The 19,329-nt window shown below is 39.1% G+C and overlaps 1 protein-coding gene across 3 annotated transcripts in view; it reads right to left on the bottom strand.

The window, feature by feature from the left end:
* The window catches only part of LOC136858012 (BRISC and BRCA1-A complex member 2), a 91,691-nt gene extending 72,709 nt beyond the window's left edge, over positions 1-18,982 (bottom strand). For all 3 annotated transcript variants that reach the window (XM_067137207.2, XM_067137209.2, XM_067137208.2), the window contains exon 1: positions 18,632-18,982. In XM_067137207.2, the coding sequence (XP_066993308.1) occupies positions 18,632-18,710 (79 nt within the window). In that variant the 5' untranslated portion in view covers positions 18,711-18,982. The remainder of the gene's footprint in view (positions 1-18,631) is intronic.
* Between the last annotated feature and the right edge of the window lie 347 nt (positions 18,983-19,329).

The raw sequence follows: 19,329 nt of genomic DNA, 5'->3' as shown, positions 1-19,329 counted from the left end.
CTTTACGTATGATGGTGATTTCTAAAAAAAAAAAATATGGACTTATTGGTTTCATCTTCTGCAGTAAATTTTACATTTTGATCTAATGTGTTAAGGTATTGCAAAATATTGTTACTGTTGTTGAACCTTTGGTCTATCTCAGCGTAACGAAAATCGATAAATTTATCAACATATTAAATTTTGTACTCAACAATAACTTCTTCACATTTAATAAGAAAATATATCGTCAGATAGGGTTATCAATGGAGATCCGACTTTAGGTATCTTAGCAGACATTTACCTTTGACCCCATAGAACACACAAACATCAAAACGAAAATACAAGGTTTAAGCCTATGGTTGCGCTATGTCGATGACACGTTTATCATCAGAGACCAAAGGTTGTGGTAAGTCAACATATGGGTGTGGTCAGCACGTGGCGGTCGGCGAGGAAGAGGTTGCTTTGGATGGAATAGTGTGGACTCGCGTTGATCTACAAAGCCAGCCAGGCCGTCGAGGACAGCAAAATATCCTCAGGGAAATCCTGGGTCCCACAGGACATGCAAAACGCCACTTTGAAGAAACTTGTCCCGCTACTGCTCAGCATCTTTTTACTGAAGAATCCATGCTGCGTCACGTCAAACGATGTACTGAGGTTACAGCCCACAAAGTTTTGAACAATCCTGAATGGACACCTTCTTTAGAAGAATTGGTCACTTTAATTTGTCTTTTATATGCATGCAAAACTTATGGAGCTGATACAAACATTCTCAATCTGTGGTCACAAAAGTGGGGTCCTGGAATGTTCTCCCAAACTATGGCATGAAATCGTTTCCTGGAAATCATGAGGTTCCATCGATTTGCAGGATCGCTTGAAAACTGATAGATTTGCGCTTGTATCCATTGTGTGGGAAAAATTTATATCTAATTGTACTATTTGCTATAGACCAGGTGAGAACATTACCGTGGATGAACAGCTCTTTCCATCGAAGTCTGGCTCCATGGCTAAATGGTTAGCATGCTGGCCTTTGGTCACAGGGTTTGATTCCCAGCAGGGTTGGGAATTTTAACCATAATTGGTTAATTTTGTTGGCACAGGAAACTGGGTGTTTGTGTCATTTTCATCATCATTTCATCCTCATCACGACACGCAGGTCGCCTACGGGCGTCAAATCGAAAAGACCTGCATCTGGCGGGCCGAACTTGTTGTTGGACACTCCCGGCACTAAAAGCCATGCGCCATTTCATTTCTTTCCATCGAAAGCTACTTGTCCATTCATGTAGTATATGGCCAATAAACTAGACAAGTTTGGTATTAAACTTTGGTTGGCTGTCAATGTGGAAGCCAAGTATCTCCACAAGTATGGGGTTAATTTCGATTTTCCCTTTCAATAAGAAGGACTACACTCAATCATGCTTCTTGAATTGACTTCCTGATCTAGCTTCACTGAAAGCAGCAGTGTCAGTCATATCTTTTCAACTCACAACGAATAATTGCTGACACAAAGAAGAGGCTTTCGCAGAGCTTACAAACTACACATGCCAAGCTGACTGGCCTGTAATTTTCTGATTTATGTTTGTCACCCTATCCCTTCTATACTGGGGTTACTTTTGCAATTCTCCATTCATTAAGTATAGCTCCTTAATGCAAACAGTAATCAAATACATATTTCAGGTATGGCACTATATCCCAACCCATCGCCTTTAATATATATTGCCAGAAATCATATCAACCCCAGCTGCCTTTCTAGCTTTCAACTTTTGTATCTTTTTATAAATGTTTTTATTATCATAGATAAATTTCAATATTTCTCCATTATCTGTCACCTCCTCTACCAGGCAAATATCCTTATATCCAACTACCCTTACAAAGTGCTGAATTAATACTTCTGCCTTCTGTAAGTCCTCGCATATACACTCCCCTTATTCATTAATGATCCCAGGAATGTCCTTCCGGAACCTGTTTCTGCCTTAAAGTATCTATACATGTCCTTCCATTACTCCCTAAAATTCATGTGGCTTCCAATTATGTTTGCCATCATATTATCCTTAGCTGATTTTTTTCACTGAATTCAATTTCCTAGTGAGCTCCTTCAATTTCTCCTTACTCCCGCAACCATTCATAACTACGCCATTTCTTTCTAATCTGCACTTCCTTCTTAATCTCTTTATTTCCCTGTTGTAATATAATGGGCCCTTGCTATTCCTTACCAATTTTAAAGGTACATATCTGTTTATACACTACTCAACAATTGCTTTAAACCCATCCCACACTTTGTTTACATTTTTATTTACCATTGGTCATAATTGCTTTTTTTAAATATCCCTATTTCCCTCTTATCAGCCATATGGTATTGCTAAATAGTCCTTTCTAACACATTTATTTTGAACTCTGACAAAGACAGCTTAATGATCACTTATACCATCTATCACTTCAGTTTCCGTATAGAGCTCACCTGATTTTATCAGCACCATGTCTAGAGTATTTTTCCATCTAGTTGGTTCCATCACTTTCTGATTCAGCTGTCCTTCCCATAATAACTTATTCACCATTTGCTGGTCATGCTTTCTGCCATTTGCATCCCCTTCCCAGCTAACATTTGGCAAGTTCAGATCACCCGCTATAATAACGTTCCACTCTGTATCATTCCCCACACAGCTGATTATCTTATCAAATAATTCTGCATTAGCATCAGTGCCAGCCTTGCCAAGTCTGTACACCCCAAAAACATCAAGTTGCCTATTGTCTTTAGAGAGGAGTTTACACCAGAATTTCATGTTCCTCATCCTTAACATTTTTGTAGCTTACAAATTCTTTCACCAGTATAAATACTCCCCCTCCTATCATTCCCAACCTGTCCCTACGATAAACACTCCAGTTCCATGAGAAAATTTCCGCATCCATAATATCATTTCTCAGCCATGATTCAATTCCTATTATAATATCTGGTAAATATGTATCTATCAAACTGCTTCATTTTATTCCTTTCTTTACAAAACTTCTACAGTTTAACACTAACAATTTTGTGTCATCCTTACTCGACTTCATGCTTCCTATACTGTCATCACCGCTCCCTGGTCCATCCAGTTTCCCTGAATGTACCTCCCTATAACTCGCCCAAACAAACCTCATAACTTATATGTACCATTGCGGTTCAAGTGAAGGCCATCTGAGCGTAGATCCTTATCTCCAACCCACCCATTAGGATCTACAAATCTCACTCGCTATTTCCCACATGCACATTCAAATGGTCTCTTAAATCCACAATTACATCCCATTCTGTATCCCACTGATAACAATCTCTGCTTCCTGAAAACTTCTTTCGTGCTGCTGTATCCAAATCCCAAACGTCTCCAACTACGTTAGTACCAAGTCCTGCTTGTCTTACGTTGTTGGTACAAACATGGAAAATTACCACCTTCTCCTTACCCTCTTACCTCCCTTCTATTTCCCTCAACATCTGCCTTAACCTGATTCCTGGATAATACTCTACCCTCGTTCCCTTTCCTCCACATGCCTGATAATTGAGTCACCTATGACGAGAGCCTCAACCCCACCCTCATAATGAGTGGTTTAGAGAGTGTGTTCAAAGAGATGATCTTGCAATGTGCAACACGCTTCTGCATGCACTATCACCTATCTACTCGCTGCTGTCAATGTTCCTGGAGCTACTGTAGCACATACAGTGACAGTACGGTCTTTCAAAACGAATGAAGTAAGGGCTACGTTCATTCAATCTCCACTCTGATGTCAACTGAGTAGACATAGGAAAGGTGGTGATTTACAAGTTGTTTGTATGTTCATTCACTAAGAATGAGTCATAGGCAACCCTTGTCTTTATAGTTTCATTTTTTTTTAAATTTGCATCGTTGTCTCAATGCTTATGAAAGCAGGCAATAGACATTGTATGTTCTTTCATGTGTCTCTTACTGCTATTAATCTACTCTAAGGTAAAAACTGCCCATCACTATCTTCAACTAAGATATCTGAGGTGAAAATCATATTGTAAGTCAGCCACCCTGTACATTAATTCCTTCCGATGGTCCTAGCAGGACTGTTTCTGCATTTAATGAAAGAATCCAGGTAGAAAGATGTAAACACAAAAAGAGAAAGAAAATGCACCAGGGAAAGACACACTGTTAGGACAGGGCACAGCAGCGGCTATAAAGTGCTATAAAATAAATATGAAAATTACAGTAGTAGTCCAAATTTTGTTTTTACCACATTAACAATAAACGCTGAGTGATAATTATTCGTCAGTTTGTATTTCTGCATTGGTGGTACGATAATTTCCAAAGTTCCTGATTTGGCGGAGAAAAGTCTGTATTTTTGCTTCTAGAAATTTGGCAGATCTACTCATGTATCAAACTTTTCCTTCTAGCAACTGTTCTCAAAACCCTTTTCACAACTGTTTTGATTATTAGAAGTTTGTAGGAAGTCAAATTTAGAAAAATTTACAAAAAAATGTCAAGCTTCATCTACTCATAACAAGCTTTTATGATTTATCATACATTAAAACACATTTGTGGTTGCAGAGGGAAATCTACCAAAATTGATAGTTACTATCTGGAGGAAATATTGGTTAAAGGAGAGTTTTTTCAGCAATCACTGGGGCAGGGATAAGTCCTGAGAAACCATCCTTATATTTACCAGGGGTAATACATTTTCCTTATGCTGTGTCTTATTGCAAGCCTGTTGAGGGTCAGTTCTGTAGTAAAGAATTATATGCATATATATCCAATGCAGTTGTAAAAGATCTAACAAAGTAAGGAATATGGGGATTGATGTTCAACATAGTATCGGGTCACCATAGGTCAATGACATGGATGTAGGAAGTGTGCGTACAACAAGTGTGAAAAGTAACTGGCAGCAATATGACTTGCAGGTATCTCTGATGGCGGTAGTGGCAGTACTACTTGTAACAGGAGTTGTTGAGATGAATTTTGGTCCTGGACCAGTGAGATCAATTAGCTGGGAAGAGATGGAGCAGATCAAAGAAAGTGTCATAGAGGTTTGTCAGGTGGAACAACGTAGAGGTCTTATCCAGGAACTATATAACGAAATGAAGGAGATAAACGTGTGTGTAAAAGAGGAACTTAGAATAATAATGGAGAAGGTTATGTAGAATACTAGTGAATTAGAAATACTGAAAGCCAAAGTAAAGGGTTTAGAGCAGTGGTTCCCAACCTTTTGAGACCCATTTCCCCTTTCTGGAGGTCGACTAACACCTATCGCCCCCTTTTCATTTTCATTGTATGCCTAATTTTAACTCAAAGTAAAGTGTCAATAATAAAGCAGTTTTATTATTTTGTACATTTTTACAGAGATTTTTTAAGAACAAAGAAGTGAAATAATAAACGAAGATCATTGACGTACATTTAAAAAACAGGAGTACGTTATCATTTTAAAATTGGAATCTGGAAAAATTGAAAAAGGTGACAGTAAAAATTTGAAAAAATAAATGAAAGTTTGAAGATTTTGTTATTGTTTTATTTTACCTTTTTCCATGGCTGCCTTGTGCTTGGTGGATTTTAGTTCAAGCTTGAATATCCAGCTTTATGTTCATCAAGTTCAGGCGCAAGTCTACTTTGAGGAATATGACCAACTTATTTCTTTGTTTTGTGAGGAGCTGGACAACAGAACTAAATCCTTTTTCAATTAAATATGTTGACGGGAACGAGATGAGAAGTGGTTCAGATTTTCCCCACAGTTGTGGATACGTGTCCATAAAGCTTCACTCAGGCTAATTCATAACCACTCTGGTTGAAAATAATGTTCGCCTCACAGTCATACTTCAGATCCAGAAACTCTGTCTGCAAAAAGTTATCAAGCTTATCCACAGCTTCAAACGAGATCTAGAATCCAATCCGGAATTTGTAACTTGGTCAAATCTTCAAATCTTGATTCCAAGTCAGTTTTTAACTGGTCAAGGTGATCAGTAAATATTATGATTTTGTCTTCTGGGCGTTCAGGAGTCTCGTTATCTGACACTGAACACCTTTTAAGGGTTGGAAACCGAATCAGCTCTTTACGGCTAATATTTACCTTATGAATATCAAACATAGCGATGAATGATGAAATAATTCCTTTGGCCTTGATAAGGTTCATCTTGTTTCCTTGAAGCCTTATACTGACTTCGTTCATTTTTTCAAAAATATCTGTGAAGTATGCAAGTTCCAAATTGCGTTGCTTCAAATTCTCACTTAAAACAGGATCAGACATGTCGAGAAAATCAATAACCATGTCAAATAATTCAAAGAAACGGCGCAAACAGTTTCCTTTGGAGAGCCACCTCACGGTCGTATGTAGAAGCAAACGTTCAAATTCCTGATCATTTTCATGGCAAAGTTGTCCAAACAGACAGTCATTGAGGGAATTAGCTTTGATATTGTTGACACTAGTTAATAACCAGTTGTAGGGTTTCATGCAAGACACCACATACTAAAAAATTAAATTCTTAAAATAAAACATGAAAGCTGATGAAAGCAGTGTGTTTAAAAGAGTTCAAGCCACAGTTTTCATGGAAGGTCAAATAAATATTATTCTTTGTGAGGAGAAGGAAAAAATGTTAAATGGCCAGACAATGCAGTATCTTTAGCATTTTCCATGAGATATATTGTTGCTCTTTATCAGGGCTGCCTAAACTGATCATGAACATCTCTGAGGACGTGAGCTACGGAATTCTCCAAGATAATTTTACAATTTTGACCATTGCTAGTTCATCCCTAAGCATAAATTAAAAAATGCTGTTCGAAAAGAAAAGTAGGAAATGTACTGGAATATGATAAATTATGAAAAAGATGAAGTTATCAACCCACATTCGAATGTGCACGAATGATGGTTCTGAGACTTTTTGTGCAATGGTGGTTACCTATTTATGTTAGTTTTGATGTGAAATTATGCTGTAAACTTTGAAATATTGTATTCATATTATTGTAAAAAGGGGAAGATAAGTTACAGAAAATTTACTACTATCAACAGAGGCAGCTATAAGAGAGGTCACAAATAATCAAATACTTGCAAATAAAATGTTCAATAAATAAAAAATGTCAAGTTCTTGGGCAATTTGTATTGAGATATACACTCACTATGAGCACAATTATTAGGAACTCATAATTTCTGGCATTTTTTTCTTACAGAACTTGGCAAGTTTAAATCTATGTTAAATCTATAAAACACAAACTGTGCTATACCTTTTTGTTCCTGAGGTATCTATCATCTGTTACTTTCTTATCTCTTGTTCCCTGTGTGATGTTTTTGTTGTAGCCTAAATCATTTTATATTTTATTTAGACTTTCTCCAATGTTCTAGCAAGTAAATTGTTAAAGAACTTCTGAAGAGACATCTGTCAAACAACAGCACATTGTTATTAGGTATAATTCATTAGATTTTTACTGCTGCCATAACATCTATTAATTAAGTATACAGTACAGAGCGTCTGTGGCTCAGGCGGCAGCACGCCGGCCTCTCACTGCTGGGTTCCGTGGTTCAAATCTCAGTCACTCCATTTGAGATTTGTGCTGGACAAAGCGGAGGCGGGACAGGTTTTTCTCCGGGTACTCTGGTTTTCCCTGTCATATTTAATTCGAGCAACACTCTCCTATATCATTTCATCTATCATTCATTAATCACTGCCCCAGAGGAGTGCGACAGGCTTCGGCAGCCAGCACAATTCCTATCCTCGCCGCTAGATGGGGGCTTCATTCATTCCATTCCTGACCCGGTTGAATGACTGGAAACAGGCTTTGGATTGTCATTTTCAATTAGGTATACAGTAATTATGGAATAAAAGGTTGTAACCGGTTAAATGTAAAGATTTTATTTGTCAATGTATATCTGTCACTTTCACTTCATGCATTTATAACAATAATTACTACGGTGGCTTAGCTACTTAACTGGCTATCATTACTGTCATGGCAGGTTACCACTCTGCCATCCAGACTAGAAGTTCACTAATAACTACTGGAGTTGTAAGGTTATTATTGCGATATTTAAGTACTCTACAGAGCAGAGAATATTTCTGGTCAAGTGTTATATGCACAAGAAATGTCAGGCCAGGATCATCCTGCTACCGTATGTGACAGTAGATGGTACTATCTGCGACTGCCTGGCCGAGGGTCAAGTAGCCATTACCAAACTTGACACCCAAAGGGAGGACCAATGGTTATGGGTGGAAGAGCCCTCCCTTTGGAGGCCAGGTGAAGTCTTTGTGTAGGAAATGTTATATAAATTCACCACTGGAAAGAATAGGGTCAACGGTTTAGGTGGAAGAAGAGGTCCCCAGTCCCAACAGCAGATAAAACTGAAGAACTTTCTCCTGTCAGCAAAGCCTGTATTTCAGTAAAGCGGTTTCAAAAAGCGTGTGTATTCCTGAGGAGCGGCCTAAAGTTACTCCTGGTAGTAGGTATAAAACACCTCTGGGAGTGGCAATTCCACCGTAATAACAGCCTATATACAATATGGTACTTTGAAACTTGCCTCAGAAAAGGTTAGGGCATACCCTACTGCAAACAATGCACAGTTCCTTGAGCACTAGGAGAACTATAAAAAATTGGTGACGAGTAGTCAACATCATGAATGTGGGCATAATCAACCTTATAACCCTGACAGAACAGGGAGAAGAAGTGATGGATTTTATGGAGAAAGAGGGTGCAGAAATCGTGGGGTTGAACAAAGTTAAATGAAAAAGGAAAGGAAAGAAGAGAATGAGGAAAGGATATACACTATATTGGAGTGGTGACAGAGAGGCAAAAAATGGAGTTGATCTGATAATTTCAAAACAGCAGGAAAAGTATGTAAATATGGTAAAGTACATCAGCAACAGGATAATAAAAATTATACTGAGAATAAGGAACGAAGTCCAGGCCCTCATACAAGTGTATGCACCACAGAGAGGGTACAAAGTGGAGGATACTGAGGAATTTCTGGAGAAACTAGAAAGGAGATAACTGATGTGGAAGTGATTTTCATGGCAGACTTAAATGCACAGGTTGGAAATGAAAGATGAGGAAAGGAAGAAGTAATTGGACTATACGGATAGGGGAAAAGGAATTGATTATGAGAGAAACTAGTTGAGTTTTGAGAGGTGATGATGCTTGTTGTTTAAAGGGGCCTAACATTGAGGTCATCGGCCCCTAATGCTACGAAATGAGATTAAATGGAATTACAAATTAAAAGTCCAAAATCCTCCACTAACCAGAATTCAAAACGTGAGGACAAAGAATGAATGGATGAACATTAATTTAAAACAATCAGTGGATGCAAGCTGCAATGCCGTACATTCACAGAAACTGACGTTAAAACAATAGTATTACTGACCAAGGGACTGCTGCTATAGCATAACACCGAATCGATGATGCTTGCAGTCTAAAGGATGTCCAAAATCCAAGTTATCGGCCCCTCATAACGGTACTTATCGCTAGGAAAGTAGAACCATGGTATTTGTCATGTTGCTGTACTAATCAAAAGTAGCAGAGACTCGCGGTATTCCACACATTATGGTCCTACTCACATGTTATGATATTCGACATATAATACAGACCTATGGCGTTTCTCACATTGCGGCGCCATTTACAGGCAACACAAACCTATGGTGTTCATCACACAAGAGTACTAACCACAGGAACCTGCACTATCCCATGGTGTTCCTCATACAGCAGGTACTAATCATAGGCAAGGCAGAACCATGGTAGCTATCATCCCATGGTCTTGCTCATATGGTGGTACTGATCACAGGTACTGCAAAAGCCGACCGCATGGTGCACCTGTGTGCAACTAATCACAAACCTATTTGGTACCTAATAAATGGTACTACGCGCAAGTAAAAGCGACCCACGATGTTCCCCGCGTGGTGGTACTAATCACAAGTAGTTTCATGGTTCTAAGACAATCATCCCTTGGTTGCCACTTTTAGTCGCCTCTTACAAAAGGCAGGGGATACAATAGGTGTATTCTTCGACCGTGTCCCCCACCCACAGGGGGTTGTGTATTTGGTCCACGAGAGGTATTTTATTTCCCTCAAGTCCACCGGCAAGCCGGTTAGAACCCGCCTATCCGCCACCTGGGACGCGCCATGTGGGAGTATCACCTCTCCCCCTGCTACGCCAGCGTAGTAGGTTCGTGGTTTTGTGAGAGGAATGGAATGATTGTGGGCAACACATGGGGCACATGGTTTCAAAAGAAAAATACCAGGAAAATTACAAGATATTAAGAATGTACAAAAAGAATTTCTGGAGAGACTGAAAAAACGAATTCCAGTTAGTGAAGTAAGAAATGTGGAAGATGATGGTTCTAACTTCAAAAGGGCATTTATAAGTGGGGCAGAGTGTGCTTGTGGTAGAACATCAAGGAAGGAGACGCCATGGTGGAATGAGGCAAGAAAAGCTGTGAAAGGAAGAAAGCATGGCAAGAATGGAAGAGAGACCAAAAAAAAAAAAAGATATCAAATGGAAGCATCTTGAAAATGAAAGGAAATGTAAGAAATTGGAAAGAGAAGAAAAGTTTGGAAGAATTTACACAAAAGATGGAAACAGATGGAGCTGACAGTACAAGAATGCTGTATGGAATTAGATGAAGCAATAGGAAAGAAAGAGTTTCTACAAAGCTGATGAAAGAGGAAGGTGGAGAGTTGATAATACATCCAGAAGATTTTTTTTTGCTAGTTGCTTTACGTTGCACCGACACGGATAGGTCTTATGGCGATGACGGGACAGGAAATGGCTAGGAGTGGGAAGGAAGCGGCCGTGGCTTTAATTAAGGTACAGCCCCAGCATTTGCCTGGTGTGAAAATGGGAAACCACGGAAAACCATTTCCAGGGCTGCCGACAGTGGGGTTCGAACCTACTATCTCCCGAATACTGGATACTGGCCACACTTAAGCGACTGCAGCTATCGAGCTTGGTCCAGAAGAAATCAAAGAGAAGATGGAAGGAGTATTTTGATAAACTGATGAATGTAAGAAATTGTGCAGAGGAGATAGTAGTAATATGGTGTGATAACTCAACAATAAGAAATTACATAACCATGTCTGAGGAACAATTAGACATACATTACACACATAAACATTACAGACCGTTATGCCTTTCAGCATTCAGACTGCAAGCCTCTGTGAATTTACTAAATGTCACCACAATCCTCTATTTGCAAATAATGCTGTGGCCTCATTTAGTTCTACACCTCTTATCTGTAAATTGGTAGAAATTGAGTCTATCCATCATCGTCTTGGTCTACCTCTACTCCTCTTACCCTCCATAACAGAGTCCATTATTCTCCTAGGTAATCTATCATTCTCCATCTCACATGACCCCACCACCGAAGCCGGTTTATGCGTACAGCTTCATCCATAGAGTTCATTCCTAACTTAGCCTTTATATCCTTGTTCCGAGTACCCTCCTGCCATTGTTCCCGCCTGTTTGTACCACCAATTATTTTCGCTACTTTCATGTCTGTTCTTCTAACTTATGAATAAGATATCCTGAGTCAACCCAGCTTTCGTTCCCGTAAAGCAAAGTTGGTCTGAAAACAGACTGATGTAAACATAGTTTCGCCCGGGAGCTGACTTCCTTTTTACAGAACACTGTTGTTCGCAACTGCAAGCTCCCTACATTAGCTTTACTACAACTTGACTCAATCTCACTTACTATATTACCATCCTGGGAGAACACACAACCTAAATACTTAAAATTTTCTACCTGTTCCAGCTTTGTATTAACAATATGACATTCATTTCTGTTGAATTTCTTAACTACTGACATCAGTTTAGTCTTCGAGAGGCTAATTTTCATACCATACTCATTGCACCTATTTTCAAGTTTCAAGATATTAGACTGCAGGCTTTCGGCACAATCTGCCATTAAGACCAAGTCGTCAGCATAGGCCAGACTGCTTACTACATTTTCACCTAACTGAATCTCTCCCTGCCATTTTATACCTTTCAGTAGATGATTCATGTAAGCTATGAACAGCAAAGGTAAAACCCTTAACCCCTGTAAGTACCCTGAACCAAGAAGTCATTCTGCCATCAATTCTCATTGCAACCCTATTGTCAACATGAATGCCTTTGATTGATTTGAATAATCTACCTTTAATACCATTGTCCCCCAGTATGGCAAACATCTTTTCCCTCGGTACCCTGTCATAAGCTTTCTCTAGATCTACAAAACATAAACACAACTGTCTATTCCTCTTGTAGCGTTTTTCAATTACCTGGCGCATACTGAAAATCTGATCCTGACAGCGCCTCTGAGGTCTGAAATCACACTGGTTTTCATCCAACTTCCTCTCAACCACTGATCCCAACCACCCTTCCAAGATGCCAGTAAATACTTGGAATGATATACAAATCAATAAGATACCTTGATAAAAGTTGCAATCTTTCCTGTTCTCTTGCTTATAGATAGGTGCAATTACTGCTTTTGTCCAATCTGAAGGTACCTTGCAAACACTCCATGCTAATTTTACTACTCTATGAAGCCATTTAATCCCTGCCTTCCCACTGTACTTCACCATTTCAGGTCTAATTTCATCTATTCCTGCTGCTTTATGACAATGGAGTTTATTTACCATCCTTTCCATTTCCTCAAGCGTAATTTCACCAACATCATTTTCTTCCTCCCCATGAGCTTGGTTGTTCACGACACCACCACGAAGATTTTTTTACGCTGACAAGATTTTCAAAGTATTCCCTCCACCTGTCCAGTGATTCCCTGGGATCTGTTATGAGTTCACCTGAATTACTCAAAACACTGTTCATTTCGTTTTTCCCACCCTTCCTAATATTCTTTAGGAAAGTATAGAAAGGTTCCCTGCTGCTTGACCTAGCCTTTTCAGGTTATTACCAAAATCTTCCCACAACTTCTTTTTGGATTCAACAACTATCTGTTTCGCTCTGTTTCTTTCATCTACGTACAATTCCCTGTCTGCGCCGGCCCTTATTTGGAGCCATTTCTGATAAGCCTTCTTTTTACGTTTACACGCTGCTTTCACTTCATCATTCCACCAAGATGTTCACTTTCTCCTGTCTTTACACACAGTCGTTCCTAGGCATTCCCTCGCTGTTTGTACTACAGCATCCCTGTATGCTACCCATTCTCCTTCTATATCCTGAACCTGCTTACTGTCCACTGTTCGAAATTTCTCACTAATCATATCCATGTACTTCTGTCTAATTTCCTCATCCTTATTCGTTTGCAGACAGATTTCACTTTCTCTACCCTAGGCCTAGAGATATTTAGTTCACTACAGATCAGACAGTGGTCTGTATCATCGAAAAATCCCCGAAAAACCCGAACATCCCCAACAGACTTCCTGAATTCGGAGTAAGTTAAGATATAGTCTATTATGGATATGGTACCCCTAGCATCTCATGTGTAGTGGTGAACAGCCTTATGCTTGGAGAATGTATTCGTAACTGCTAAACCCATACTAGCACAGAATTCCAGCAAACGCTTCCCATTTCCATTAGCTTCCACATCTTCCCCACATTTACCAATCACCCTTTCGTATCCTTCAGTTCTATTTCCAACTCTCACTTTGAAATCGCCCATTAGCACTATCCTATCCTTGCTGTTCACCCTGACTAAAATGTCACTCAATGCATCATAAAACTTGTCACCTTCATCCTCATCTGCACCCTCACATGGTGAATACACTGAGACAATTCTCATCTTAATTCCTCCAACTGCCAAATCTACCCACATCATTTGCTCATTTACATGCCTAACAGAAACTATGTTGTGGGCAATAGTATTCCTGATAAACAATCCTACCCCATACTCTGCCCTTCCCTTTTTAACACCCGTCAAGTACACTGTATAATCTTCTATCTCTTCCTCGTTATCTCCCCATACCTGTATATCACTTACTCCTAGTATATCCAGATGCTTCCTCTTTGCTAACTCAGCCAGTTCTACTTTCTTTCTTCCATAAACCCCATTAATATTGATAGCTCCCCATCGAATTCCATTTTGTTCGCCAAGTTGTTTCCAAGGAGTCCCTTGCCTGTCAAATGAGAGTGGGACTCCATTACTCCCATAGGTCCGAGGCTTGCTTAAAATGTTCTGAGCTCGGTAAATTCAAAAACATGATGCTACCCTACTTGCACAGAGTCCAAGTGAAGATCTCTCCTCTAACAGGTTAGGGACCACCGGTGGATTGTATAGTCCTAGCCACCTGGGCACAAAGAGGGCCATGACTCAGAATATGTCCGAGATACCCACTCCCATTCCATAGCAACTGGTATCCCGACTCTCAGGACCATCTACTAGGCCACTCAGCCATTGCCCATGATTAACCTACACCGTGAACCATAGGTACAATTAGCAGTCCATAACATTATAACGGGGAGGAATGTATGAAGTTAGTGTGGAAATGATAAAGGCTGCTAGACTTGGACTATAATGGGTGTATAGATTGTAAAAATGTGTATGGAGAGAGAAATGTGTGCTAGAAGACTGGGGAAAGCAAACCCCAGTCTTTAAGTAGGGGGACAAAAAAAGTGTGATTACTATAGAGTAATCACACTCTTATCACAAGTGGCAAAAATACTCGAAAGAATATTAGAGAGGAGAATTAGGTAGAAGGAGAGTTGCAAGAAGAACACTATGGCTTTACAAGTGGAAGATCTACAGTGGGCCCAATCTTCAGCATGAGGCAATTAATGAATATGGAAAAGATCTGGTCAAGACACTTGTAGATCTAACAAAGGCATACAATAGTGTTCTGAGGGAAAAGGTGTGGGAAGCCATGGTCAAAAAGAGTCTGGGTACACAAACTGTAGAAATGGTACAAAAACTGTATCAGAAGCATACAGACTGTTTGAAAAGACAATGGTTTAGAAATGAAACTGGGCTAAGACAGGGGAGTGTGTTGTCTCCTTTGTTGTTTCTGATGGTTATGGATGAAATTGTGAAGGAGACAAAGGAAGCATATGGCAAATAGGGAGATGAAGTTATTACTATTTGCAGACGATACTGTGGTCTGGGAAACAAACAGCAAAGAAGTACAAGAACAACTTGATGCACTGAACAAGGAAATTGGAAAGTATGGTATGAAAATCAGCAGACAGAAAAGCAAGATCATGGTGATATTAAGAGGAGAAAGACAAGGGAAAAGCATTGTGAAAATTGGTTGTCAAAGCCTTGAAATTGTTGACAGTTTAAAATACCTAGGGAGGGTGAATTAATGCAGAATACAAGGCTGGACATGGAGACTGGCAGAAGGGTACAAGGCAATGCATTCTACCAGAGTGTAAGAAACATTGTCTGAAATAACTGAATAAGAAGAAGAAGAATTGCATTCTGTGGCCAATTGCTAACAATGAAACCCACACAATTATCGAACCAGATCTTTACAGCAAAGACCCAATCCAATATTTTTTCAGAACACTATTACTTCTGACCGTTACAGTCACAGTATTCTCAAACCATATTCTGCTGAACTAACTGAAGAGGATAAGAAGGTACGGCTATTTCCAGCAGGATGGTGCATGCCCCATACAATGCGTAGCTCAACACGATGCTGCAGAAGTATTTTGATGATGATCAGATCATCAGCAAAGGCCTATGGCTCCCTTGTTTGCTGATTTAAGCACCTGTGACTTTTTTATGAGGAAATATGAAAGGAAAAGTTTACAAGAATATTTCTCAAACTGCAGAAGAATTTAAAATTAAAATTAGGAACACTGTGCATTCTAACAGTGTCCATGAACTGCAAAGTGTGTTTCAAAATCTCATTACGAGATGTAAAACTTACACTGCAGCTCAAGGAGATCACTTTCAACATATTCTGTAAATACTGGAGAGTTCAGTTTCATTTACTAGTTTATCTGTTTGATTGAATGATTATTTATTTATTTATTTATTTATTCTGAGTATGCAACACATAGCTGGCAAGTTCAGTTATGTTTAATTTCTATAGGCGTAATCATGCCACTTCTTTGAGACTACGTCCACTATCCATTTCGGGCACTGTGCTCGCTGTCACCACTTCTCTGCACTCCTATGCCTCGGTACTACGCTAAGAAGTATTAAATTATACTCCCTGTATAAATTACCGTAAGTGAGATCAGAATTTCAAGGAAAATAAGACCCATCTAAGGTCTCAAACAGGGTTGCAAATTGTCATTTTTATATATGTTATTTTCTAATCGAAAGGCTTTGAGAGAGGAACATCTCCATGTCTCGAGAATGAATCGTGGACGATATCCTTCTGCTAACATTAACATCTGTCAAAATGCAAAATGGTATTACTGAGATAGCAAATTATTGTAGGAGTGGAATCTAGAAATTAATCCACAGAAAAACACAGTTATGCTATGTAAAAGGGGTGACACCATCTCAAAAAGTGAACAATGGTGGATGGACAAGACAAAGCTAGAAGTTGTTAATATAATTAAGAAAAATGTATATAATCCAGTAGCGTAGTTAAATTAAATTTAGAGTAGAAATTTGGGGAGTAGATGATGGAAGTGTGGTATTAGATATGGTTGAAAGTAAATTTTCCAAAATATTAATGGGATTGCCAAAGCATACTGAATATACCTACGGGCAGATATTGTTAAACTAACAATTAATGTTTGAGGCTAAAGACAAGAGCAGGATGTGAAATTCTGAAGATAGCATACCAGCACCAAATGAAACAAAATGGGCGTTACTGTGTGAATGGGATGAAGCAACTAATTGATGACATAGAAATGGGGTACCAATGGGAAAGAAATTTACCAAGGGATGATTTGGGATTTTGTAAGGTGGTCCAAAGAGTGAAAAACATTGAAAGACAAACAATAAAGAGAGAATGTATTAGTAAAAGAATATTTGTTGAATTTTGTAAAATAAGTAAATATGGCAGCAAGGACTGAAATATTAACAAAAAGAGAAATGAGAGGAATAATTTGGTGGCTGACGGGATTAGGCTATATAAGAATAAGAAAGAGATTTTGTTAAGGAAAATCAATGCATTTTATGCAAAAAAAGATGTGGAAGTGTCACACCTACTAAAAGGCGAGTTGGCCGTGCGGTTATTGGTGCGCAGCTGTGAGCTTGTATCTGAGAGATACTGGGTTCGAACTCCACCATTAGCAGCCATGAAGATGGTTTTCCATGGTTTCCCATTTTAACACCAGGCAAATGCTGGGGCTGGACCTTAATTAAGGCCACGGCTGCTTCCTTCCCCAGGCCTCGCCCTTTCCTTTCCCATCGTCGCCATAAGACCTATCTATTTGTGTCGGTGCCTCGTAAAACAAATTGTAAGAAATATATATATAGCCCTATATAATGAAACAAGAAAGATTACAGAGAATACATAGATGGGAAGGTGATACACTAGGCAAAATAAAAAATGAACTTGAACCTTACATTGTTAAATTATTAAACAAGAAAAGGAAGATATGAGGGAAAACAGAGGAATGTGGGAAAATAAATCTAAAGAGGATGAAAACTGAGAAGATGCATGTAGCTATTAGTAACGATATGCATGTGACAGTTAAAAGTCTACGACGTATCTCAAATGCTTTTATTTAATAATTAATTAAAGATATGTCCCAGTAACTTCTTATTTAGCAGATATACTGTATACCAGTGCATAAATAACTTTGTAACATTTTTCTTAGTTGGATTATCTTTAACATTATGTATTATAAAACCTAACTGCTTGTATTAATTATGATTACAATAAGTGAATACTCCCTCCCCAGTTGGTTGTCATCCATGATTGGGGGAGAAGAGAATTATATTCATTAGTTTGTTCATTCATACATATCCACCAAAGCATGTGGGTGGGGAGGGGTATGAAGCTTGTGATTTGAACAGCTTTGTTATGTACATGAAATGTGTAAGAAAAGAGAGGTAAAGGGCAATGCTTACAAAACTTAGATAATCACATTAATAATTTAAAAAACTTGATATGGCAGGTTGTTAGAGAAATTCATTCAAGACATGAGAGATGATACAGGTGGTAACTGTCTAAGATTAAAAATAATAGCTTGTCACCTTCTCAGTAAGCAAACTAGTCTTTCAATTTTCCTTTCATAGGGTACAAGCAATTACTTGGGTACAACCACAGTCAGTCTCACAATTATCAGAAAGAAAAGCAGGCTCATGAAATTCATAAACACATTCATCTATGCCAAACCACAACCTAGTGTCACATAGCTGTGAGCTTGCATCGGGGAGATGGTGGGTTCGAATCTCACCGTTGAGAGTCCTGAAAATGGTCTTCCATTGTCTCCCTTTCTTTTTTCTATTTACAATTTGCTTTAGGCCTACGTCGCACCGACAGATAATGTCCCATGGCGACGATGGGGCAGAAAAGGGCTAGGAATGGGAAGGGATCGAATATGAGCTTGATTAAGGTACTTTTGCCTGGTGGTGTCAACATGGGGAAACCAAGGAAAACCATCTTCAGGGCTGCCGACAGTGGGGTTCAAACTTATCTCCCGAACCCAATCTGACAGTTACGTGACCCAAACCGCACACCCACTTGCTCGGTCGGTATTTCCCATTTTCACACCAGCCAAATGCTGGAACTGTCTTAATTCAGGCTGCGACCGCCACCTTCCCAATCCTAGCCTTTTCCCATCCTTGCGTCAACGAAAACCTTCGATGTGTTATTACGACGTTAAACCATTAGCAAAAACTGGACATTTGTCATAACTCACCAATTCGCCCATTGATCATAACTTCTCTGATAAAAGGTCGAACATTAGGATGAAAAGTACGCAGTGTCTGTTCATTCATTTCCTATCCCGAAACTGAAGAATCTTAATCAAGTATAGAAAAACTCCACACAGTTAACCTATCAACGCAAGAGAAAGTTTGACATATTCCATTAATGCCAAAGAGCTAGAATATGATTCTTCTTCTTTTCTTCGTTTCTGGTTGCACTTAGCCGAAATTCTCTGACCAGTATCTGTAAACTTTGAACATATGATGACTTCCTGTCTACTATCTTTATAAACAGTGCTTTAAACATTCGGGCACTCTCGTGTGATTTAGCGCTGTGAAGAGGAGGCGGTCCTCCTGTTGATTGAATCGGATAATACGATTACAGCGCTCCTCCGGTCATCTCCGGTACTACTGACGGAGGCAAAGTAGTTACGGAGCTCCGGAGGTTAAACGGAGGACCACCTCCTATTGACAGCAGTAGCTCCGAGTGTAAGGACGTTGTGGGCTTTAATTTCAAACTTACGTCCATGAATGTAGGCGCCCTATAAAAATCGTTACGTACACACACAAAAATTGATCTATATCACCGATATTCCATACAATACCCCTTAACGAAGAACGTACCGGTATAGTTATTCAGAATAATTAATGCATCCTCTCATTTGTTATCAAGAAAATGTAATTATATCGA

This window comes from Anabrus simplex, chromosome 1 (genome assembly GCF_040414725.1).
Source record: "Anabrus simplex isolate iqAnaSimp1 chromosome 1, ASM4041472v1, whole genome shotgun sequence".
Taxonomy (NCBI): Eukaryota; Metazoa; Arthropoda; class Insecta; order Orthoptera; family Tettigoniidae; genus Anabrus; species Anabrus simplex.
This window is presented reverse-complemented; position numbering and strand designations above follow the sequence as displayed.